The 19001-nt window shown below is 31.7% G+C and overlaps 5 protein-coding genes across 5 annotated transcripts; 1 reads left to right on the top strand and 4 right to left on the bottom strand.

Moving 5' to 3' along the window:
• The first annotated feature begins 7558 nt into the window (after nucleotides 1–7558).
• Nucleotides 7559–8530, top strand: LOC106443464 (SUMO-conjugating enzyme UBC9). The gene is made up of 2 exons (XM_013885026.3): nucleotides 7559–8027; nucleotides 8131–8530. The coding sequence occupies exons 1-2, from the start codon at nucleotides 7716–7718 to the stop codon at nucleotides 8359–8361; spliced, it is 543 nt and encodes a 180-aa protein (XP_013740480.1). The 5' UTR covers nucleotides 7559–7715; the 3' UTR covers nucleotides 8362–8530.
• A 267-nt stretch (nucleotides 8531–8797) lies between these two features.
• Nucleotides 8798–10299, bottom strand: LOC111214746. Its single transcript, XM_048774991.1, has one exon. It carries the CDS (start codon nucleotides 9337–9339, stop codon nucleotides 9154–9156), a length of 186 nt encoding a protein of 61 aa, XP_048630948.1. The 5' UTR covers nucleotides 9340–10299; the 3' UTR covers nucleotides 8798–9153.
• An 884-nt stretch (nucleotides 10300–11183) lies between these two features.
• LOC111214747 lies at nucleotides 11184–13265 on the bottom strand. The gene has a single exon (XM_048774981.1). It carries the CDS (start codon nucleotides 11738–11740, stop codon nucleotides 11549–11551), a length of 192 nt encoding a protein of 63 aa, XP_048630938.1. The 5' UTR covers nucleotides 11741–13265; the 3' UTR covers nucleotides 11184–11548.
• Nucleotides 13266–13545: 280 nt separating this feature from the next.
• On the bottom strand, nucleotides 13546–16511 carry LOC106437771 (purple acid phosphatase 13). The gene is made up of 6 exons (XM_013878740.3): nucleotides 16140–16511; nucleotides 15220–15769; nucleotides 14922–15142; nucleotides 14654–14844; nucleotides 14305–14577; nucleotides 13546–13807 (listed from the first exon to the last, which is right to left on the bottom strand). Exons 1-6 carry the CDS (start codon nucleotides 16420–16422, stop codon nucleotides 13691–13693), a joined length of 1635 nt encoding a protein of 544 aa, XP_013734194.1. The 5' UTR covers nucleotides 16423–16511; the 3' UTR covers nucleotides 13546–13690.
• A 607-nt stretch (nucleotides 16512–17118) lies between these two features.
• Nucleotides 17119–18987, bottom strand: LOC106437770 (small ubiquitin-related modifier 5). The gene is made up of 3 exons (XM_013878739.3): nucleotides 18595–18987; nucleotides 17449–17598; nucleotides 17119–17323 (listed from the first exon to the last, which is right to left on the bottom strand). The coding sequence occupies exons 1-3, from the start codon at nucleotides 18736–18738 to the stop codon at nucleotides 17252–17254; spliced, it is 366 nt and encodes a 121-aa protein (XP_013734193.1). The 5' UTR covers nucleotides 18739–18987; the 3' UTR covers nucleotides 17119–17251.
• Between the last annotated feature and the right edge of the window lie 14 nt (nucleotides 18988–19001).

Genomic DNA, 19001 nt, shown 5'->3' with positions numbered 1-19001 from the left:
AAAAAAAATAGTTACGCGCCAGTTTCTTAGGTTGGAATTTTAATTTTTCCAAAATTTTATAGTATATGCTTTACTTCACCTTAAAATAAGAAGTAAGAAGTGTTCAAAAAAAAAGTAAGAAGAAAAATCTTGGTGCAGCCCATCATAACTGGAGGAAATATTAACATGAAAAACCAAGGACAACAAATAGAGATGTTTCTTATTGTATGAGTCGAGTACCAAGGCAATGAGATACAGTGAGCTTTTGTGGAGTACTAAATACTTTTGAGGTCTGCCAATTAAAAAATGTCACAACACCATTCAACTAGTAGAGAATTCGTTCTCCTCGAAAATAATGCTACACTTGAATTCATTTTTCTAACTATCATCACCTTTGATCCATAATTTTTCTTAACCTGAGACTGACTTTTGATAGTATTTGCGGGGGATCCAACTATTATCACATTTGAGTGTTGTAAGCTGTGTTATAGTAGTTAATTTCATTCATGTAGTTCTTGCGATCGGTTCACTAGTTTTCATTTTGGATATGATGAAGATTTTCTGGTGGTTTAGTTTGGCACTGAGCCTTTCAGACCGATCTTGGTTGAGAAGACTTTAGATTTTATTATATTTTTGCACATGTAAACGGATATGAATGGTCTCTTTAGCAAAAGAAAAACACGGACATGAACGGTCTAGGAAAAAAAATATATATATATATATACTTTTTGGGTTTCTAGAAACTAATTGTTCTTGCCCAAAAAAAAAATCTAATTGTTCTTGTGAATAATTTTTATATGTATAGAAGTCCAGACTGTCTGGTATCTATTTATGTGAATTTGATGCAAAAAAAGAACTATGAATTAGATTCAAAAAGACTAATAATACTCATTTGTCAAAAAACATTTTAGTAGCATTTTCAAGCCTGACTTTTTTAGTCATCACATCTCCATTAGAGCCAGTAATTTTATCATTCACTGCGTTGTTTGTCGTTGATTACAAGTTTTAAGTTTTCAGTGATATGATATATACCTTGACATAAAACTGAAAATAACGATAATTTCTTTGTTTTTTACTTTCTAGATATCTCTGAGGCTAGACTATTTTCTTGGTGAAAATAACTTTTAAAGTTTCAACGATAATTTTCTTAACTCTACCATATGTGATGTATGCAGTTTTTCTTCTAGAAATCAAGTAAACCAGAATAATTTTTTTTGTAACCCGGGAAATCTCTATGTAGACTTATCTGAACATGTAACACCTCCAAATTTTGTTATCACTTAATACTAAATCAATTTGCTGCATCTTATTGTAACGATGATAAATAATATAAGTAACGATCAACCAAAGGAAAAAAATAGATGTACGCAAACTTTGAGTGGAGGAAAGTGGGAGACAAAACATGAATAAGGTGTTGATATAAAATAGACATTTGAGACTATATAAAAGCAAGATTAAACATGATTATCAATTTGATTAAACCCCAACAGTGAAATGAATAACCAATCCAATCAGCCACACGATTTAAGTTTCATCCATTTTCTGAATTTATAACGTCAAAACACATGTGATTCTCTCCCAATCACTTGTGTCGAGTTCTTGTCTCTTAAATGATCAACAATTCATGAAAATGAAAAGACCCCAAATTAACTTTATTTTTACTTCTTTGGAAACAAAGACCGCGTTACTATCCACATTCAACTACTTTTGTCCTTAGCCACATTCTAATGATACTACGATAGTAAAAGCTAGGGGTGGACGTTCGGATACCCGTTCGGGTTCGGATCGGGTATTTCGGGTTTTCGGGTATTTCGGTATAGAGGTGTAGGACCCGTTCGGGTATTTCTATACTTCGGGTCGGGTTCGGGTATTTTTAGTTCGGTTTCGGTTATTTCGGATCGGGTTCGGATATTTAGATTTTGAAAAAATTTTAAATTTTTCATTTTTTAAATTTCTTGTATTTAAGAATATAAATTTTACTTAACTTTTTTTTTATTTTTAATAGATTAAATGGTTAATAGATTTGGACATAACATTTTAAAACTAAAAATGCATTAATTTAGTTATTGTTTTAAAATTTTGGATCTAACTTTTTGTTAATTTTTGAAATAAAAAAAACTTGACATGCTTTTTAAGTGAGTACGAAATCATTTTTTCCATAATTGCATGTATATCATATGAACTTAAAGTATGTGTAGTATTAATATAAATATTTTATATAAAATAAGAGATGTAAACTAGAAATATAAGGTTAATTATACATATGTTCGGTTATCTTCGGATATCCATTCGGGTTCGGATATTATCCATTCGGGTTCGGGTATCCAATCTCTCCTAATTCAATACCCGTTCGGGTATTTTGCTACTTCGGTTTGGATTTCGGTTCGGGTTTTTCGGATCGGGTTCGGGTGTCACTTCGGATATCGGGTAAAGTGCCCACCCCTAGTAAAAGCATCTCCAACCCATTGCTATTTTCACATCTATAATAGCATTTAGAGGTGAAATTGCTCCAACCCACCTCTATTTCTTCCTCTATAATAGAGATCTCTATTTTTTTCTTCTATTTATAGAGGAAGAAATAGCATTCCTCTATTTTTTATTCTATATTTTAAAGATTGTTATTTTAGGGGAATACATTGAAACATATCTCACTTCTATTATAGAGTTTTCCTATTTTAGAGGTGAAAATAGCAAAATACATTGGAGATGGTCTAAGTTCTGTTAGAAATCTTAATGTTAAATCATGGGGGTACGCAATTTCTATCTTAGTAAAATAGTTAATATGCTTGCTAATATTACATTGCACAGTTGAGTTTGGCATTATTTGGTATAAATAAAAATAAAAAAGTCCTAGATTTTATGAAATTTTGAAAGTGGAGTTTACACTTTTATCTTTGAATATTGGACACCATTGATAAACATCCGCATCAAAAGTTAATTGATACTTTCACCTTCAATAATTTTAAGTTGGTTAGTATTTGACATCTTGTAACAATTAAAACATAATATTATAATTATACTGACATTTTTTTTCCAGAAACGTTTCCCGTAAAAGAAAATGAAAGCTTTGGGTCGGCGCAACAAATGGCGCGAGTATATTTTTATTTTCTTGCAGTTATTGTTGGTTTTTGTAACTGGAGAAGTCAATATTAGAACAGTTGGAATTTGAAAAACTTTAAAAGGATTGAGAAGAGGACATAATGCCACCATAAATGCAACAAGATAAGGGAGACACATCAAAGGAGCTTATAAAGATAAGATGTCATTTATACCGTCTTCACGAGATAAATAATTGAGTTAAACTATATATAAAAAATGGAGAAAAGTTTTACTTTGTTAAACATCGAGCTAGTTTATATTTAGAACCATAAACTGAAAAAGATAAACATAAAATATATTGAAGTTTAACATAGTATACAGTTTGTTTTTAAATGTGGAACCTATAGCTTCTTTTGTTTTTATCTATTTTAATAATTCTACTAGCTAGGAGAGGTTGGGTTATGTCGTTGGCCTACCTCTTTTTCACTATTTTTTGTTGGCTTTCATTAATTATTCAAAACCAATGAGAAGATTATGGTTTTAGAATCTCTTAGTGTAATTGTTGCAACTACTACTCACTCATGATTTGATCATAGTAGCTAATAAGTATGACCTTTTGCTTCTGCCATTATTTCAACTATAATTTATTTTAAGAAGTCTAGATGTATATATTGACAAATATGGTTTCATCCATTTCTTTACAGTCCCTATTTTGACACATGATTGATTATTCACTTGTGCTCGCAAACGTTGAAAGTATACAATCTTACGAGGTTTAATAGAATCACAATTGTTTAAGTTTAATCCAAGTATGTTGAAAGCAATTCAGTCTATAAAAACACAGAGAATAACGTACGTGGTATTTCTCATGAAAACATTCTTAAGTGCACCGCCGTACCCTTGTTACAAAAAGCATTCCTAAGCGAAGTTTTCTTCCATCACAAGAAATCAATACTCATGAAATTTAGGTGAAACTAAGGAAACAGACATTTGTGATAGTCAGTGATGTGCTACTAAACATGCAAATTAACCTACTAAATCAAACTATTTGTCTAAAATATGTTGCCCTGAGCTTTATTTTTTTGGTGGCCTGCAAATGCTCTTTGAAGGAGGGAAGGCACGGTTCTAGTAAAGACTTCTTAGTGTTTGTTATGACAAATATGGTTCCACTCTGTGTTTTGGTTAAATACATTTTTTGTCAAAAATATAATTAATAAAAATAACAAGTTGATATATCTTTACTTTTATAAAATAAAAATTGTAATATTTTATACATTTTAATGGAAAATATTGAACTTCAATATATATACTATTAGTATTTTGTTGCATTGTTTTAAAATAAATCATCATATTTTGTACAACTAGAAAATACAGTACTATCAAAAATTAAAATTTCAAACTAAAAATAAATATCAAAACCAAAAGTCAAATATAAAAATCTAAAAACCAAAATCTAAAAGCTAAAAACTAAAATCAAAATGCTCACACAAAAAAAAACTAAAATCAAAATCTTTAAATGTTTGTTATTTTACTAAATATTTATTTAAAAAAGGAAAACTAGTTTGATTGATAAAACTTGAAACCTTTTGTTAGATAGATTGACGTTGTCATATCATATGGGACCTGAGATCAATGATATACAATACGATAAAGAAGACACCTACTTCCAACTAAAATTGGCTTTATACCGTGACTGAAGCTTTTCCTCCTCGATGATATTCACACATACATCTTCGATATTTAACATATACCGACTTTAAGATTTGCTATTTTCGATTTCAGAAGATAAAAAGTTAAAATGTTGAATATGACCCAGTGGTTTATGCACGAGATAATTTGTAGATGGGGATGGGACTATATTGGCTTCTCTTAGTTGAAATGAAGATATGTTTTTTTGGCATTAATTGGTGACATGAGTTACATTTGATTAAGTTTGAAGTGTAATTCAAAAACGTTACTAATCATGAATTGGATTTAATCTTTTGAGTTATTAATGAGTTATTTGTGAGTTACAATTTTTATTTATCCTTTTAGTAAAAATAATAACTCAAGTGTTAACCCAACATCAAACAATTTCTTATGTATTAGAAATTGAGTTAATCGTTTTTGGTGTTTGACTAGTTATCCTATGGTTACCTTTTCCTTTTTAACTTTTTAATGTATCCATGTCCCACATTTAGATTTCTTAGTTAATGAAGCATTTTCAAAGAGACATATAGTTTTTTAGCAGTTAATCAAAATGTTTATAAACGATTGTTTCTCACTTGAATTATCTAAAAAAAAATTCCAATAATTTTAATGGTAATTCTATTTGATAGCTAAAATTTTACATATATGTAAATATATAGGTATCCTATGTTAGAATATTTATATAAGTATATTTATTTAATTTCAACGTAATTTACTGTAGTCTAATATATATTATTTTTCATTTTATTTTATAATAAATTTTATCTTAATTGATATTCATATTTTAAAAGAAAATAATAAATACTGCAACTTATACTTCAAAACATCACTAATCAATAATTCTAATAAAATATTAATACATATTTTACAGCGAATTCTATGCATAAATCTACGGTTTCTGTCACAGGGTACACTAAATTATAACTTGATTGTAATTCAATTCTTGATCAACATGTAGGATCTTTAGTTGCACATATTGTCAAAACAAAAAAGTTTCCTGATCAGATTGGGTTTTAGTAGATTCTTAAATTTAGTATAAATTTATGGCCCATTTAAACGGTCAGGTTTTCGATCCAGCATTAAGGGAAAGTAAGCTTCGATTTTTCAAAATATTTGAGAACTCAAGACAAGTCAGAAGTGGTCAGCTACTGACGCCACGCTACTGCGATAATTCCCTACAAACCCTATTGAGATGACCAAAACAGTTTTGATGTCACCATTTGCCTTATTGCACAAGCCACATGGTTTTGATACATAGTTTTAGATATATAAGTTACGTCTACTACAATGATATCTGTTTAGGGTTAGTATAGTATTGTTTCAACGATGATAAGGGTTTCATAATTCTCACTGATGATAAGGATTTTCATAATTGACTAAGATAAGAGAGATTCAAATCAAATCCTATTTATTTTTGTTACTTTTGTTCGAGTTTTAATAAAGATACAAATTACCATCAGTTAAATTACGTAAAGATTATTCAGCATGCATTAGCGCATCGATAATTGTTTCAAGAATTAAGATACATCTTTGATATTAATATATTCATGAATATCAGGCCTATCTAGAAGATACATATAGTGTGATCCAGCTCAGGACTCTTAGTGGAACGGTAACTACTTTGTATAATGGCCGGTAACTCAAATTTGTATCACACGCGACAGCTATATTTGGTCTGGCGATAATACATATTACAAATATCATTTCGTGTTTACAAACTCTATAACCAACTTACTTCTAATTATGCATACAAATCCAAAGCGGGCTATAAGTAAAAGGAGCTGTGTATACTTTAAATATTCCTTATTTATAAATTATTATACTCGCAGATTTTAATTGGAAGTCTAATTGTACTTTTTTTTTGTTTTCTTTTAGATGGAAACGTGTTGGTGATTCGCACTTGCTTTTTGTAAGTTAAATCCACAATGCATGAGAATGAAAAAAATATGCACAATGCCTATGTCACCAATTGTGGATACCATAATTAATGACTTTTGAACGCTTGAGCACGTGCCACATAGTGTAGTTTAATTTTAGTATTAAACCAGCAAGAATTTTATTCGATCAAAATTTTGATTTAGATTCGTTAATTTGTGTGGTTGTTAAATAAAATAATAAATCATTCGTTGGTATAATTTTTTAATAAAGATTCAACAGTTAAATTATTGATTACAATATCTGCATATTCTCCCCAAAAAAAAAGCTGCATGGTGAAAAATGATGGGAAATAATGAAAAATGAAACACCAAAAGTCGAGATCACTTTTTGTCCAAATTAAATTCTCATATTTGAAAATATGAACAATACAATGCAAATCTAGCGAATCAAATCAGTATAACAATTATATATTAAACAACTCTAATGGTTTTAATAATCTAAAATGTAGGTGTATCAAAGATTATAGAATTGAATCTGTATTAAGTATATTTATAATGTTTTATAAGATTCCAAACAATCATTTTAATTAGTTTTTCATAATTAAAATTGATTACTTTTATAGCATTACCTATATGTAATATATTATATAAAATAATATACATTAAATAAATTTAAATCATATACGTTATATTAAAAATAATAACGATATAGATAACTAATATGTTTAGTGTAAACCGTCTATATTTGATTTTAGATAAATAAAATTAATAAAAGACTGAAACGAATATATAAAATAGAACACTTCATATATATGGTATTATATTGTTACTTGCATATTAAAATTGATTTATCTTTTTTAAATAAATACTAATGGGTAAAAAAAGCGACCACCTTTGTATCAGCTTTCCATTAAAATCTAAATGTGCTTTTATCCAATAAAAGAAAATGTAGAATCCACCTTGTAGTTTATACATTCAGCATTATTTATCCTTTTTCAGCTATTAAAAGTTGTTGAAACTTGAAGGAGATTACCCAAACGCAACCGATGTAATTTATATGCTGAATGTAAGAGAGAGCGAGAGAGTAGTCACACTTGAAACAATAACGCACACATAGAGAGAGAGAGATAGATGGAAATATTCAAAACCTGTAGTTTCCGGCGAAGTGCATCTCCGGCCGCCGCATATAATCAACCTAAGTCTAAAAAATCATCGGCCTCTCGGTGTGGGGAGAAGAGGCTCTTGAAAGAATCTAAAATGAAAGATCAAATCCTCATGAAGCTTGTCAACTCAAGATTAGCTTCGCCTGAAAATGTTTTCAGGTGGGAAGCAAACATCATCGGACCGGCGAATTGTCCGTTTGAAAACGGTGACTTCGCCGTCTCTATTCACATCCCGACCAGCTATCCATTCAAGCCACCCAAAGTCACGTTCATAACCAAGGTAGGAAAATCCCGGTTTAAGTAATTTTTCGATTATGTTTGGTACACGGTTTGATCTCGGAATAACCGGTTCAAATTTTTATATTTTGTTTCCTCGTTTTCAGATATTTCATCCTAATGTCAATAAAAAGGGAGAAATTAGTATCGATATATTGGGATCGCAATGGTCACCAAGTTTGAGGATCGATTTGGTACTCTTATCGATATGCTCGGTCCTATCAAACCCGGTCGAACCATTTGTTCCCGGCAATCCTGCCGTGATGTTGTACCAGCAAGACCGGAACGCTTACGAGAAGATCGCTAGAATGTGGACTTTGGAATTTGCAAATGCTTGACGATTACTTTCAGACATTTTGTGTGTGTGCGGTTAACAATAAGTTTGTCAATAATCTGCTTTACTATGTTACTCACCTGTTTTGTCAATTTTAGCTGCTTATATGTCACTGGAATTTAAAGTTTTAGTTATGAGCTTAAGTGAAATATGCGTGTGTGTTATAATTGTCATTGCCGTAACTTAAAGAACGAATTAAAAGGTAATAGTACATGTTGCAATATATGAATATAACAAATTCTGCAAACAACAACCATATTTATATATTTCAGACCAGCGTATTACTTTTGCTTTGGTAGTCTTCATTGCTGCAAGAGCCGCAGCAACCAAAAATGCCAAATATATAACAACCTTCAGGTTTTAGACAACATCACTCTTCAAATAAAACTAAGTAAAAAACAGAATTTGATCTAACATGGTGATTGTTGTTTATGAAACGTAGAATGTCTACACTGGGCTTTTTTTAGTAAGCGATCGTGGCTTGTTTTGGTTATGAGCTATATTTGTATAAATACGTAATAACTTGCTAAATGTAAAATGGCTGTGTCTGAAGATAATACTTGCAACAAATTGAAAATGTATTGAGGCTTTACAATAATAGTTACAATTCCAACTTTTTTTTTGTCAACTGTTACAATTCCAACATATCCGCTAAACACCATTTATTATTTTAAAACTGGATATAAACATTCGACGAACGATATATTTTATTGATTTTTTTTATCAACACGATATATTTTATAGATAAAAACATTAAAACAACCATGCCGTGCACCTCGGATCAAACTCACATCGTTTAATTGGCCTTTTGTTTCACACAAGTTACAGGATACTTTGGATTACATCCAAGTGCATGATTTTGAAATAAAGCTTCGTAGCTTATTATCACCTCTTCTGCATTGGTCTTGATTGTTGCAAGAGTGAAAAACACCATTATAAGAGCCATAATGACTGCCTTAATCAATTTCTTAGACATACCCATATCGTTTAAAAAAAAATTGAACTAAGAAAAAAAACTATAATTTATCAATCAGAAAATTAGATTGTTGTGTGAGAAACACAAAAGGATTGTTGAACATTAAATAATGTAGGAAATGGGAGACAATATTGTTATGCCGCTTTCTTTTTTGGGCATAAAGATTTGTTGTATCTAATTGTAAAACAATTATATTTGTTATTTTACTAACTTTCTTTCTAAGGTAACGAGAAATTAGTTTCTTGTCTTAAAAGGTAAAGGAAGTTGTAAAGATTTTGTTACCATTGCAACAAACTACACGATGAACACTTTAACTAAACTGAATCACATAAACAAGAAAAAAATACAGAGTTAATGTTAATTACAGCCAGATAATAGTTATCTTCTTCTTATTCCGAATTTCATACCGTATTTGTAGATTCTAATAAAAATTGCATGAAATTTGATAATTTTTAAATATATATGAAATTTTTTTCATGTAAGTAAAACAAACATAAATTGACATTACTGAACTGTAGATACCAATACAAAAAGGATGTATTTAATTGAATACTTTCCCAGTCGTAGGAGGTTCAGTGGAATTTCATCTCTTCGTCAGGCGGAACAGATTACTCTCTCATGGGCAGTGGCAGCTATAAAAGATATAAGATGGCAACGGGTAATAATGGAAGTCTCCTCCCCTCGGTTACAAGACTTGCTCTTTGACCCAAGAGGTCTACGTGACCAATCACCATGGGCGCTGGAGATACATAATGCGCTTCTTACTTTTGAAATGTGGTGTTTTAATCTGGTCTCGATGGAAGCAAATACCCTTGCAAAAGATATAGCTACCAGTGTTACCAGGGACCATAGATACCAATCTTATGTAGCGTTCAAAGGGCCGGCGTGGCTTGAAGAACGTATCCTTCAGGAAGCAATATCTGCTAGATAGTATCTCTGGCTCAGCATCACTAAAGACTGGCGAAATTGAGATCATCTCATACTGCTGATCGTCAAGCCTCTTCTCTTTATTCCCCGGGGAGTTCTTTGTTATTTGTTTTGGTTAAGCCTATTAGCTCTGTTTTCCTTTGTTTAATTTGTTTGGATCCTAAGTCAGTTGACTTCACACTTTTGAAATGAGAATTTTCTTGACAAAAAAAAAATAATAATAATAATAATTGAATACTTTCCCATAAATTATTTCAATAATTAACTTGCTACATTTTTTTGTGAATCAGTAATAACTTGCCACACTTTTTTTTTGGAGTCAAAATTAAATAATAACTTGCCTTACTTACATCAAGATTCAAAAGTCAATAATGTGCAACATATTTATAATTCAGTGGCAATTGGCAAACCTCTATTACAAAAATCTGCAGACCTTTTGAGTTTCTTCTGCCATGACTTGATAAAGCAAAAGGGTTAAATTAATTACATAGCAAAATGAATAAAATAGTCTTCTTTCTTGTCATTTTCGCCCTTCAAGTGTTTGTGGTGTGTGTTTTGGCGATGGACTTCCATCAAGGGCATACGCATGTTAGTCTTCTTTCTTGTCATTTTTGCTCTTCAAGTGTTTGTGGTGTGTGTTTTGGCGATTGTCCATCAAGGGCATATGCATGTTGTAGAGATCGTTTAGTTTGAGGTCTCTGAGTACAACAAATAGAAGAAATATGGATTGAAGTTTGTGACGGTTTTTCGCGATGAGTTTCAGATAATTTCTGGTTAGAATTATCAGCTCGTGGTGGCGACTAATGATGATGGCAACAGCGCGATCAAAAATAGTATGTGTTACAAAAAAAAAAGGGTAAATAGTACATACTGCAATCTGCAAACAACAGCAATATTTATATATTTCAGACCAGCGTATTGCTTTTGCTTTGGTAGTCTTTACTGCTGTAAGAGCCACAACAACCAAAAAAGTTGCTATATTTGTATACAATTGTGACCTGTTTTGGTTAAGAGCTATATTTGTATAAATACGTAGTAGCTTGCTAAATGTAAAATGGATGTGTCTGAAGATAATAGAATAGATGATCACGTCTTGAAAAGGTATCGAAGCTTTACAATAATTGTTAAAATTCCAACATTTTTTTTGTCAACTGTTACAATTCCAACATATCCGTTAAACACCATTTATTATTTTAAAACTGGATATAAACATTCGACGAACGATATATTTTATATATATAAACATTAAAATAACCATGCCGTGCACCTCGGATCAATCTCACATCGTTTAATTGGCCTTTTGTTTCACACAAGTTACAGGATACTTTGGATTACATCCAAGTGCATGATTTTGAAATAAAGCTTCGTAGCTTATTATCACCTCTTCTGCATTGGTCTTGATTGTTGCAAGAGTGAAAACCACCATTATAAGAGCCATATATATAATAACTACCTTAATTAATTTCTTAGACATACCCATATCGTTTTAAAAAATGAACTAAGAAAGAAAAACTCTAGTTTATCAATCAGAAATTAAGATTGTTGTGTGAGAAACACGAAAGGAATTTTGAAACTTTAAATAATGTAGGAAATGGGAGACAATATTGTTATGCCACTTTATTTTTTGGGCATAAAGATTTATTGTATCTAATTTTAAAACAATGATATTTGTTATTTTACTAACTTTCTTTCTAAAGTAACTAGAAATTAGTTTCTTGTCTTAAGAGGTAACGAAAGTTGTAAATATTTTGTTACCATTGCAACAAACTACACGATGAACACTTTAACAAAACTGAATCACTTAAACAAGAAAAAAAAACAGAATTAAAAGCTGTCAATTACAGCCAGATTATAGTTGTCTTCTTCTTATTCCGAATTTCATACCCATGTTTGTAGATTCTAATAAAAATTGTACGAAATTTGAGAATTTTTAGATATATATGAAAAAAATTTCATGCAAGTAAAACAAACATAAAATTGACATTATTGAACTGTAGATACCAATACCAAATAATGATGTATTTAACTGAATACTTTCCCATAAATTATTAAATATTTCAATAATTAACTTGCTACATTTTTGTGGATTAGTAATAACTTGCCACACTTTTTTTTTGGAGTCAAAATTAAATAATAACTTGCCTTACTTACAACAAGATTCAAAAATCAATAATGTGCAACACATTTAAAATTCATTGGCAAATGGCAAACCTATTACAAAAGCCTGCAAACCTCTTGAGTTTATTCTGCCATGACTTGATAAAGCAAAAGTGTTAAATTAATTACATAGCAAAATGAATAAAGTAGTCTTATGTCTTGTCATTTTCTCTCTTCAAGTGTTTGTTGTGTGTGTTTTGGCGATTGGACTTCGATCAATTATATATATGCATGTCGTAGAGATAGTTTAATTTTTGATCTATGAGTACAACAAACAGAGCAAATATGGATTGAAGTTTGTGACGGTTGTTCGCGATAAGTTTTCTATAATTTCTGGTTTGAATTATCAGTTCGTGGTGGCTAATGATGACGGCAACAACACGATCAAAAATTACGAAGCAGTTGTATGGGGGAAACTTTCGCTAAAGTAAATGAATCTTACTTTCTTTAAACCGCTATTAAATGATCTTTCTGACGAGTTTGTAAATGCAACTAAACTCATATATATAACAAATAATATAAAATAAATGGAAGAAATGTAATCTATGTACTATCTGGTTTTCAAATTTAATGTTTGGCGAAATATGAAGAGGATATTTAACAAGGTTCAATATTCCCTAATTAATGCTGAATATACAATCTGGTATTTATGGGTCATTAGATTGTTGAGAGATGTAAAAAATTTTCTGTCTCTAATGATCACGAAAACTAAAAATAAAACTAGCCAATTATAAAAAGAAAAAACAATTAATATTTTGTTAAGAACAATTGAACAAACTATTACAGAAATTGTACAAATGGTTACAAAATATAACATAAAGTTATAATTTTGTATATGATGATTACGAAGTATTGCATTGAATGGCCGTATATATATTTGCTTATAACATGAAAAATAAGGCCGATCCTAATCAAAGCCGAATAAAACATTTGGTTTTGTCTCCAGATTTTAAAAGTTAACATAGATAGGTCTTCTTTTTTGTGTTCACCAAACATAGATAGGTCTTATAACCACAGATTATATAAAAAGATATTGCTCAGATTTATATTATAATTGTTAAAATTATGGATCTATCAAAAAACACCTTGTTCGTTTTAGTTAACTCTTTTATTTATAAAAGGTATCACTGAAGAATTGACAAATATTAAATACTGATTCTGAACTCAGAAGAGGAACAGTTCTGTTGTTGTTCTAAGTTTCTAACTACTAAGCTGAGTTACAAGGCCATGGCTAAGTAAAACGTTACAAAATCATCCGGTTTAACTACTTGGTTTAGTTGAAAACCGAGCAGATGTCAGGCTGACGTACAATGTATATAACCTCTCCGACAAGATTGTACAAGTTTTGATTCCGGTTCCAGCTCCACAGTGCATGCGTTTCATTCTTCACCTAAAAACGCCAAAAGTAGGAAAAAAGTAAATCAATTTTCGCAATTTACTACTCCCTCCGTTTTTTTTTATATAAGTCGTTTTAGAGGAATTTTTATGTTCCAAATTATATGACGTTTTCGGTTTTCTATGTAAAATTTATTAACATTTAATGTTATATGACCAATGATAATATACCTTCTATTTTGTTATTGGTTGATTTGTGGTTAGGTAAATAATTATTGATGCCTTTGTTTAGAAAATATAAAAAAATTAATGATTTTTTAATCTACGTGCATAATTCTAAAACGACTTATATTAAAAAACGGAGAGAGTATAATAATCATCTGGTTTATATTGGTAGGTTCTGGTTTGGTCCATGGCTTTCTTGTGAAAAAAAAAAAGAGAGCAAAAACCTACGATTTGTAGTCAACAGATTCAAGCATGCTTGTGCACCAAGGAAGTAAACTCAGCAGGTTACTTGAACACCAAGCGATAGAGATTATAAAGAAGACTTACTTCCAACATACCGACACCAAAGCTGCTCTCTCTGTACGCGCTGTAATCTGGCTGATTAAGCCGGCAAGGCTCGTCGTTTACTGGTCCTAACGTGAAGTTAAAGCTGCAGGATCCAGCAGAGTTTCTCTGAGAATGATCTGGACAGTTTCCTGGGTCATCTACATGCTCAGTCTCCAGTTTCCCAGCTCCTCCTGCGCCTATTGTTATATAAACCGGGCCACACTGGTCTAACGTGTAGTTGTAGACTCTGTTTGATCTCTCATAAGCATCAACCTAATTCATGTTTTATGTGTAAATTAGCAAAAAGAACACAAACCCTAGAAGCAAAGGAACACTAACAGCACCTTACCTGACTATTGAAGACAATATCGACTTGGTAGCTATAGAGCAAGTCTTCAAGGTTTATCCTCATGGATTCACCTTCTCTATAATGCCCTTTGAATGTGCTGTACCAAGGAAGACTCCAAGTTGCAACCACCCATGGAGTTTCTGATCTGTTTATGTTTCTCAAGTCATTTTCAAGCCAAATATACTGATCAGCTGCCAAAGAAAAAAAAAGCGATTTAAAAGCAATTCAAACCCAAAGAAAGAAAAATAAAAACTTGGAGAAACTTTACATGAGTAATCATATGGTGTGTATGCATTGAGTACAATGAAATGAGCTCCTCCTGCATTGAAGGAATAGTACAATGGAGTAAAAGAACCGCTTTCGTTTGAAGGGAATGCGAATCTTGAACTGTACGCAACAAATGTCAGATTATCATCGGTCTGCGGCTCAATCTCGTGCTCTCCTGCTACCATCATGGTTGGAACATTAGCCGTGAGTGGTTCCATGAACCTGTCATCATAACTCCATGATGTTAGCATTAAAACCACCAGCAGATTCACAACCACTAGAGAAGAATCTTGGTTTACCTTCCCCAATAGTCCCAGCGAGGCTGATAACTTTCTCTACCATTATAACAAGAATCACAACCAGAACTGGTTCCATTATGGTCACACTTACAAGAACTGCAATTTAGTTTGGTCTTATTGGCGAGATAAGTGTCTGCATAGCTGAAACCTCCAATCAAAACCACAAGATCAGGATGGTTAGAGAGAATATGAGTCAAAACCGTTGATGTATTATAAGTAAGACCCAAATCTCCAGCCACAATGATTCTATGCGGGTAACTCTCTGATGTAGACTTAGGCATTGTCCTGAAGTAATAATCTCTGCTCATTGCTGATAAAGATGGATCTCCGCATCGGTATTGATACAATGTGTTTGGTTTAAGACCAGTGAGCTGAACATGGTGGATGATCCCTGAAGTATAGTTCTTCTTGAGAGCATTATACTGCTGGTTATACACAATAGAATGGCCCGTGGCATGTTTGTTTCTAGTACGGGCGTTGAACTCACGGTACTGGACTACGCTTTGCACTGAATTAGGATCCAGAGGCACAGAATCTTCTTCGCAGCAACCTTTGATAAAGTATGTAAATGCCAAAAAAAAAGTTGTTAAAGTTATAAAGAATGAGTCTGTCAACATATTTTTAATCCCGGTTTTTATCAATCTAACCGGAGAACGTGTAGACCGGAACAGTAACTGTTCAAGTTTCCTAAGTAGATCCAGATCTTGGTTTAACAAGATCAAATTTTCATGTAAAATAAACCTCAAAGCTTATTGGATGTTTAAAGTATATATAAAACATGTTTTAAACTAAAACTAATCACATACATATTCCACATTAATGTAAACGTAGCAATGTTTGAGCATTTAAAAATCTTTAATATCCAAACTTTACTGAAAAATAAATAAAATAAAAATACAAAGAAAGTTGAAGAGTTTAACCTGTTGTGACCCAAGAAATCCACACAGAGTCAGAGTTGTACGATAAAGAGACAGAGATCTGTTCAGGTAGAAACTTCGAGTTCGGTTGTACGAAACTTGGGTCGGATTCAGGCAAGTCGAATGCCACCGGGTTAAGATTCGGGTCGAGTGGAGCAGTCACTGGCGTAAACGGACCGTCGACCGTTGAAGGAAAAGCATCAACGGTGATAATGATAACAGCACAAACCAAAATGACCAAAAAGGACATGGACGTCATTGTATAATTTACCACCATTTTTTTCATAAATGCTTTTTGCAGCGAAGAAGATATAACTCTCTCTCTCTCTCTTAAAAATCAGAAAGTGATTGTCCTTTTTTTACAGGAAATTCTAATTATTTTCTGGTTTACATTTTCAACTTTTCCAACCACAAGTTTACAAAAAAAAAAAAAAAACTTTTCCAACCACAACTCACGAGACAGAGAAAAGTTAATGAATTAATTTAATAATTTAATTCTACGACCAATGATGACAACTAAATTGGAGTACTTCAATCTGAAGCAGCCCATATTGGGTTACTTTATGGTATTATAATTATCAGATGATTAAACATGATTTAATACTGAGCAAATTTAAATTAGAACTAGATTCAATGCTTTTGAAAGCTCGGAATTATTTTGTGCTAATAAAATTTAATTTAATGGAAACAGACATTGTTTACAGATAACTTCTATATCCATAAATGTTCTATATCCATAAATGTTGTACATAAAATTTATCTATATTTGTGCAGATAATTTCTAAAATATCTCACATTCTTTTTATTGATGAGTATATTTTAACTTTTTAAATTATTTAAAAGTAGTTTTCATTTATTTGTTAACTTGTAAGATTTGAATGGAATATAATTTTTGAAAATGTATATTGCATCGGTTGTCAGTTTAATATATATTTTACTTTTAATAATATTTTCACATTTAACTAATATTTTGATGGTATTTTGTAAATCACATAGAAATTATATTAATATCACGAATTAAAATCAACTGGACAACAAGCGTTCAGACAGACATAAGGTGCAACAATAACTAAAATTTTCTTTTCTTATTCTGGAGACTTGAAACTCCGGCGACATCAAGCGGTGTAAGGACCGCCACCGCCTTGTTCCGTGACTATATCAATGATATCGTTATCTTCCATCTTTAGCTGTGGTTAAAAAAAGTGAATTTGTTAAATATTAACAGTTTCATTTTCGGGGTAAATTGAGAGTAATTCATAGGAGAAATTCAGAAGGTAAAAATGGGAATAGGCCACGGAGAGATAAACAGAACCTGAGAAGGAGTATGTCGTGGTTTGAGACCCTTTTTCTTAAAGATGAATCTGACAGTACTTCGATCTAAATTCTTCTTCACGCAGTAAGCAGTCATTAGTTTCTTTAGAGGTGCATTCTCACCAATCTTGTACAGATCCTCTCCTCCGTCCTGTGCGTTTCCCATTTCTCAAATATATATTTTAAGATTTTTGATATTTGTTTTTTTCTTTCAAACAAGAGTTTTAATAAATATGTTAAAAAGTTGAGAGGAAGTTCTCCTTTATGTTCTTGGGCCAGTGGGATATGGTTTCCTCAAACTACTCCCAGATATGCGTTTATGGTATGGTTAGCCTCTAGAGACAGGCTATCAACAATGGATTGTGTGGTTAAATGGAGTCATGGAGTAGATTCAACTTGTGTGCTTTGTCGTTCTGCGCAGGAGTCAAGGAATCATTTGTTTTTCGAGTGTGATTACACATCCAAACTTTGGGAGTTTATGGCAAAAGGTATAATGGGTAACTCTTTTACCAAGCATTGGTCGGAGATTATGGAGTTTATAAATGATTCATCAAGGGAGAAGAGAAGTCTGTTTTGTATAAGATACGCTTTTCAAGTAGTTCTGTATGCGATTTGGAGAGAGCGAAACAAGATCAGGCATGGTGACAAGTTGTTGCCATTGGGGGTGCTTAAAAGACTGCTTGATAAAAGTATCAGAAACAAGTTCAGTGTGATGCGGAAGAAAGGTATTAAGGGAGCAGGAGAGTTAATGCAATTTTGGTTCCAAAATAGTTTGTAAAAGGGTGATGTTTGCTTGAGGTTTACATAACAAACAGGATGCATTTATGTAATAAGGCTTTTTTGATGAATAAATTTAACATTCATTAAAAAAAAAAAAAAAAAAAAAAAGTTTTTGTGAAGAACATATTGTAACTTGCATTTTCAAAAAAAAAAAACATATTGTAACTTGTAACTATTGTCTAAAACTGTTGTTGACTTATAGGTGAAGAAATGGAAGGGTGAGAGAAGGTGAAAAACTCGAAGAACAGTAGCAAATGCGAAAGAGAAGTTTCTATTTAGGGAAAGAAAAAGGAACAAAACAATTTCATAGCAGCCAAAAAGCTTAAAGATGCAGTCATGCATACAGAGAAAGAGAGAGATTAAAGACCTGTTGGCTCTTGACCTTGATCATAATCTTCTTTTGGCTTGATGATTCAGGAGGTGGAGATTTCTGTTCATTTTTTTTTTGGTCGAGAGGTGGAGATTTATTTGTTTCAAAAGAATCAGAGCTTATGGAAACAGAATCCACCATTGTTGAGATTTTTAATTTAGAAGCTTTTAGGAGATTTTTGAGGTTTCTAAATTTCTAGAGAGCAAAGTTGAAGAAAATTATGAAAGTGACGAGCTTCGAGTATTTAAGGACAATCCCAACCTAAGACAACCACTGGTTCAATGTAACAAAGCAAAGACTACCCACTACTGGTCCTTTGTCTTTTTTACTTTGGAAGTTCCCTTTTTACCCTTTGTCTTGTGTTTTCATTGCCTTCGAATCATCATCATATCAACAGAACTCAG

Source organism: Brassica napus, chromosome A3 (assembly GCF_020379485.1).
Source record: "Brassica napus cultivar Da-Ae chromosome A3, Da-Ae, whole genome shotgun sequence".
NCBI lineage: Eukaryota > Viridiplantae > Streptophyta > Magnoliopsida > Brassicales > Brassicaceae > Brassica > Brassica napus.
The sequence above is the reverse complement of the archived record's forward strand: the minus strand, read 5'-3'. Positions and strand labels throughout refer to the sequence as shown.

What these genes read in the sequence shown, in the direction of transcription:
- LOC111214747 (XM_048774981.1), bottom strand. Translation starts at nt 11,740, where the DNA reads ATGGGTATGTCTAAGAAATTAATTAAGGTAGTTATTATATATATGGCT.
- LOC106437770 (XM_013878739.3), bottom strand. Translation starts at nt 18,738, where the DNA reads ATGGTGGATTCTGTTTCCATAAGCTCTGATTCTTTTGAAACAAATAAA. An exon ending in TCAAGGTCAAGAGCCAACAG is followed by an intron (nt 17,599 to 18,594) that starts GTCTTTAATCTC and finishes GGAAACGCACAG; the next exon opens with GACGGAGGAGAGGATCTGTA. An exon ending in CACGACATACTCCTTCTCAG is followed by an intron (nt 17,324 to 17,448) that starts GTTCTGTTTATC and finishes TTTTAACCACAG; the next exon opens with CTAAAGATGGAAGATAACGA.
- LOC111214746 (XM_048774991.1), bottom strand. Translation starts at nt 9,339, where the DNA reads ATGGGTATGTCTAAGAAATTGATTAAGGCAGTCATTATGGCTCTTATA.
- LOC106443464 (XM_013885026.3), top strand. Translation starts at nt 7,716, where the DNA reads ATGGAAATATTCAAAACCTGTAGTTTCCGGCGAAGTGCATCTCCGGCC. An exon ending in AAGTCACGTTCATAACCAAG is followed by an intron (nt 8,028 to 8,130) that starts GTAGGAAAATCC and finishes CCTCGTTTTCAG; the next exon opens with ATATTTCATCCTAATGTCAA.
- LOC106437771 (XM_013878740.3), bottom strand. Translation starts at nt 16,422, where the DNA reads ATGAAAAAAATGGTGGTAAATTATACAATGACGTCCATGTCCTTTTTG. An exon ending in CGCTGGGACTATTGGGGAAG is followed by an intron (nt 15,143 to 15,219) that starts GTAAACCAAGAT and finishes TTATGATGACAG; the next exon opens with GTTCATGGAACCACTCACGG. An exon ending in TTGGTGTCGGTATGTTGGAA is followed by an intron (nt 13,808 to 14,304) that starts GTAAGTCTTCTT and finishes TGGCGTTTTTAG; the next exon opens with GTGAAGAATGAAACGCATGC.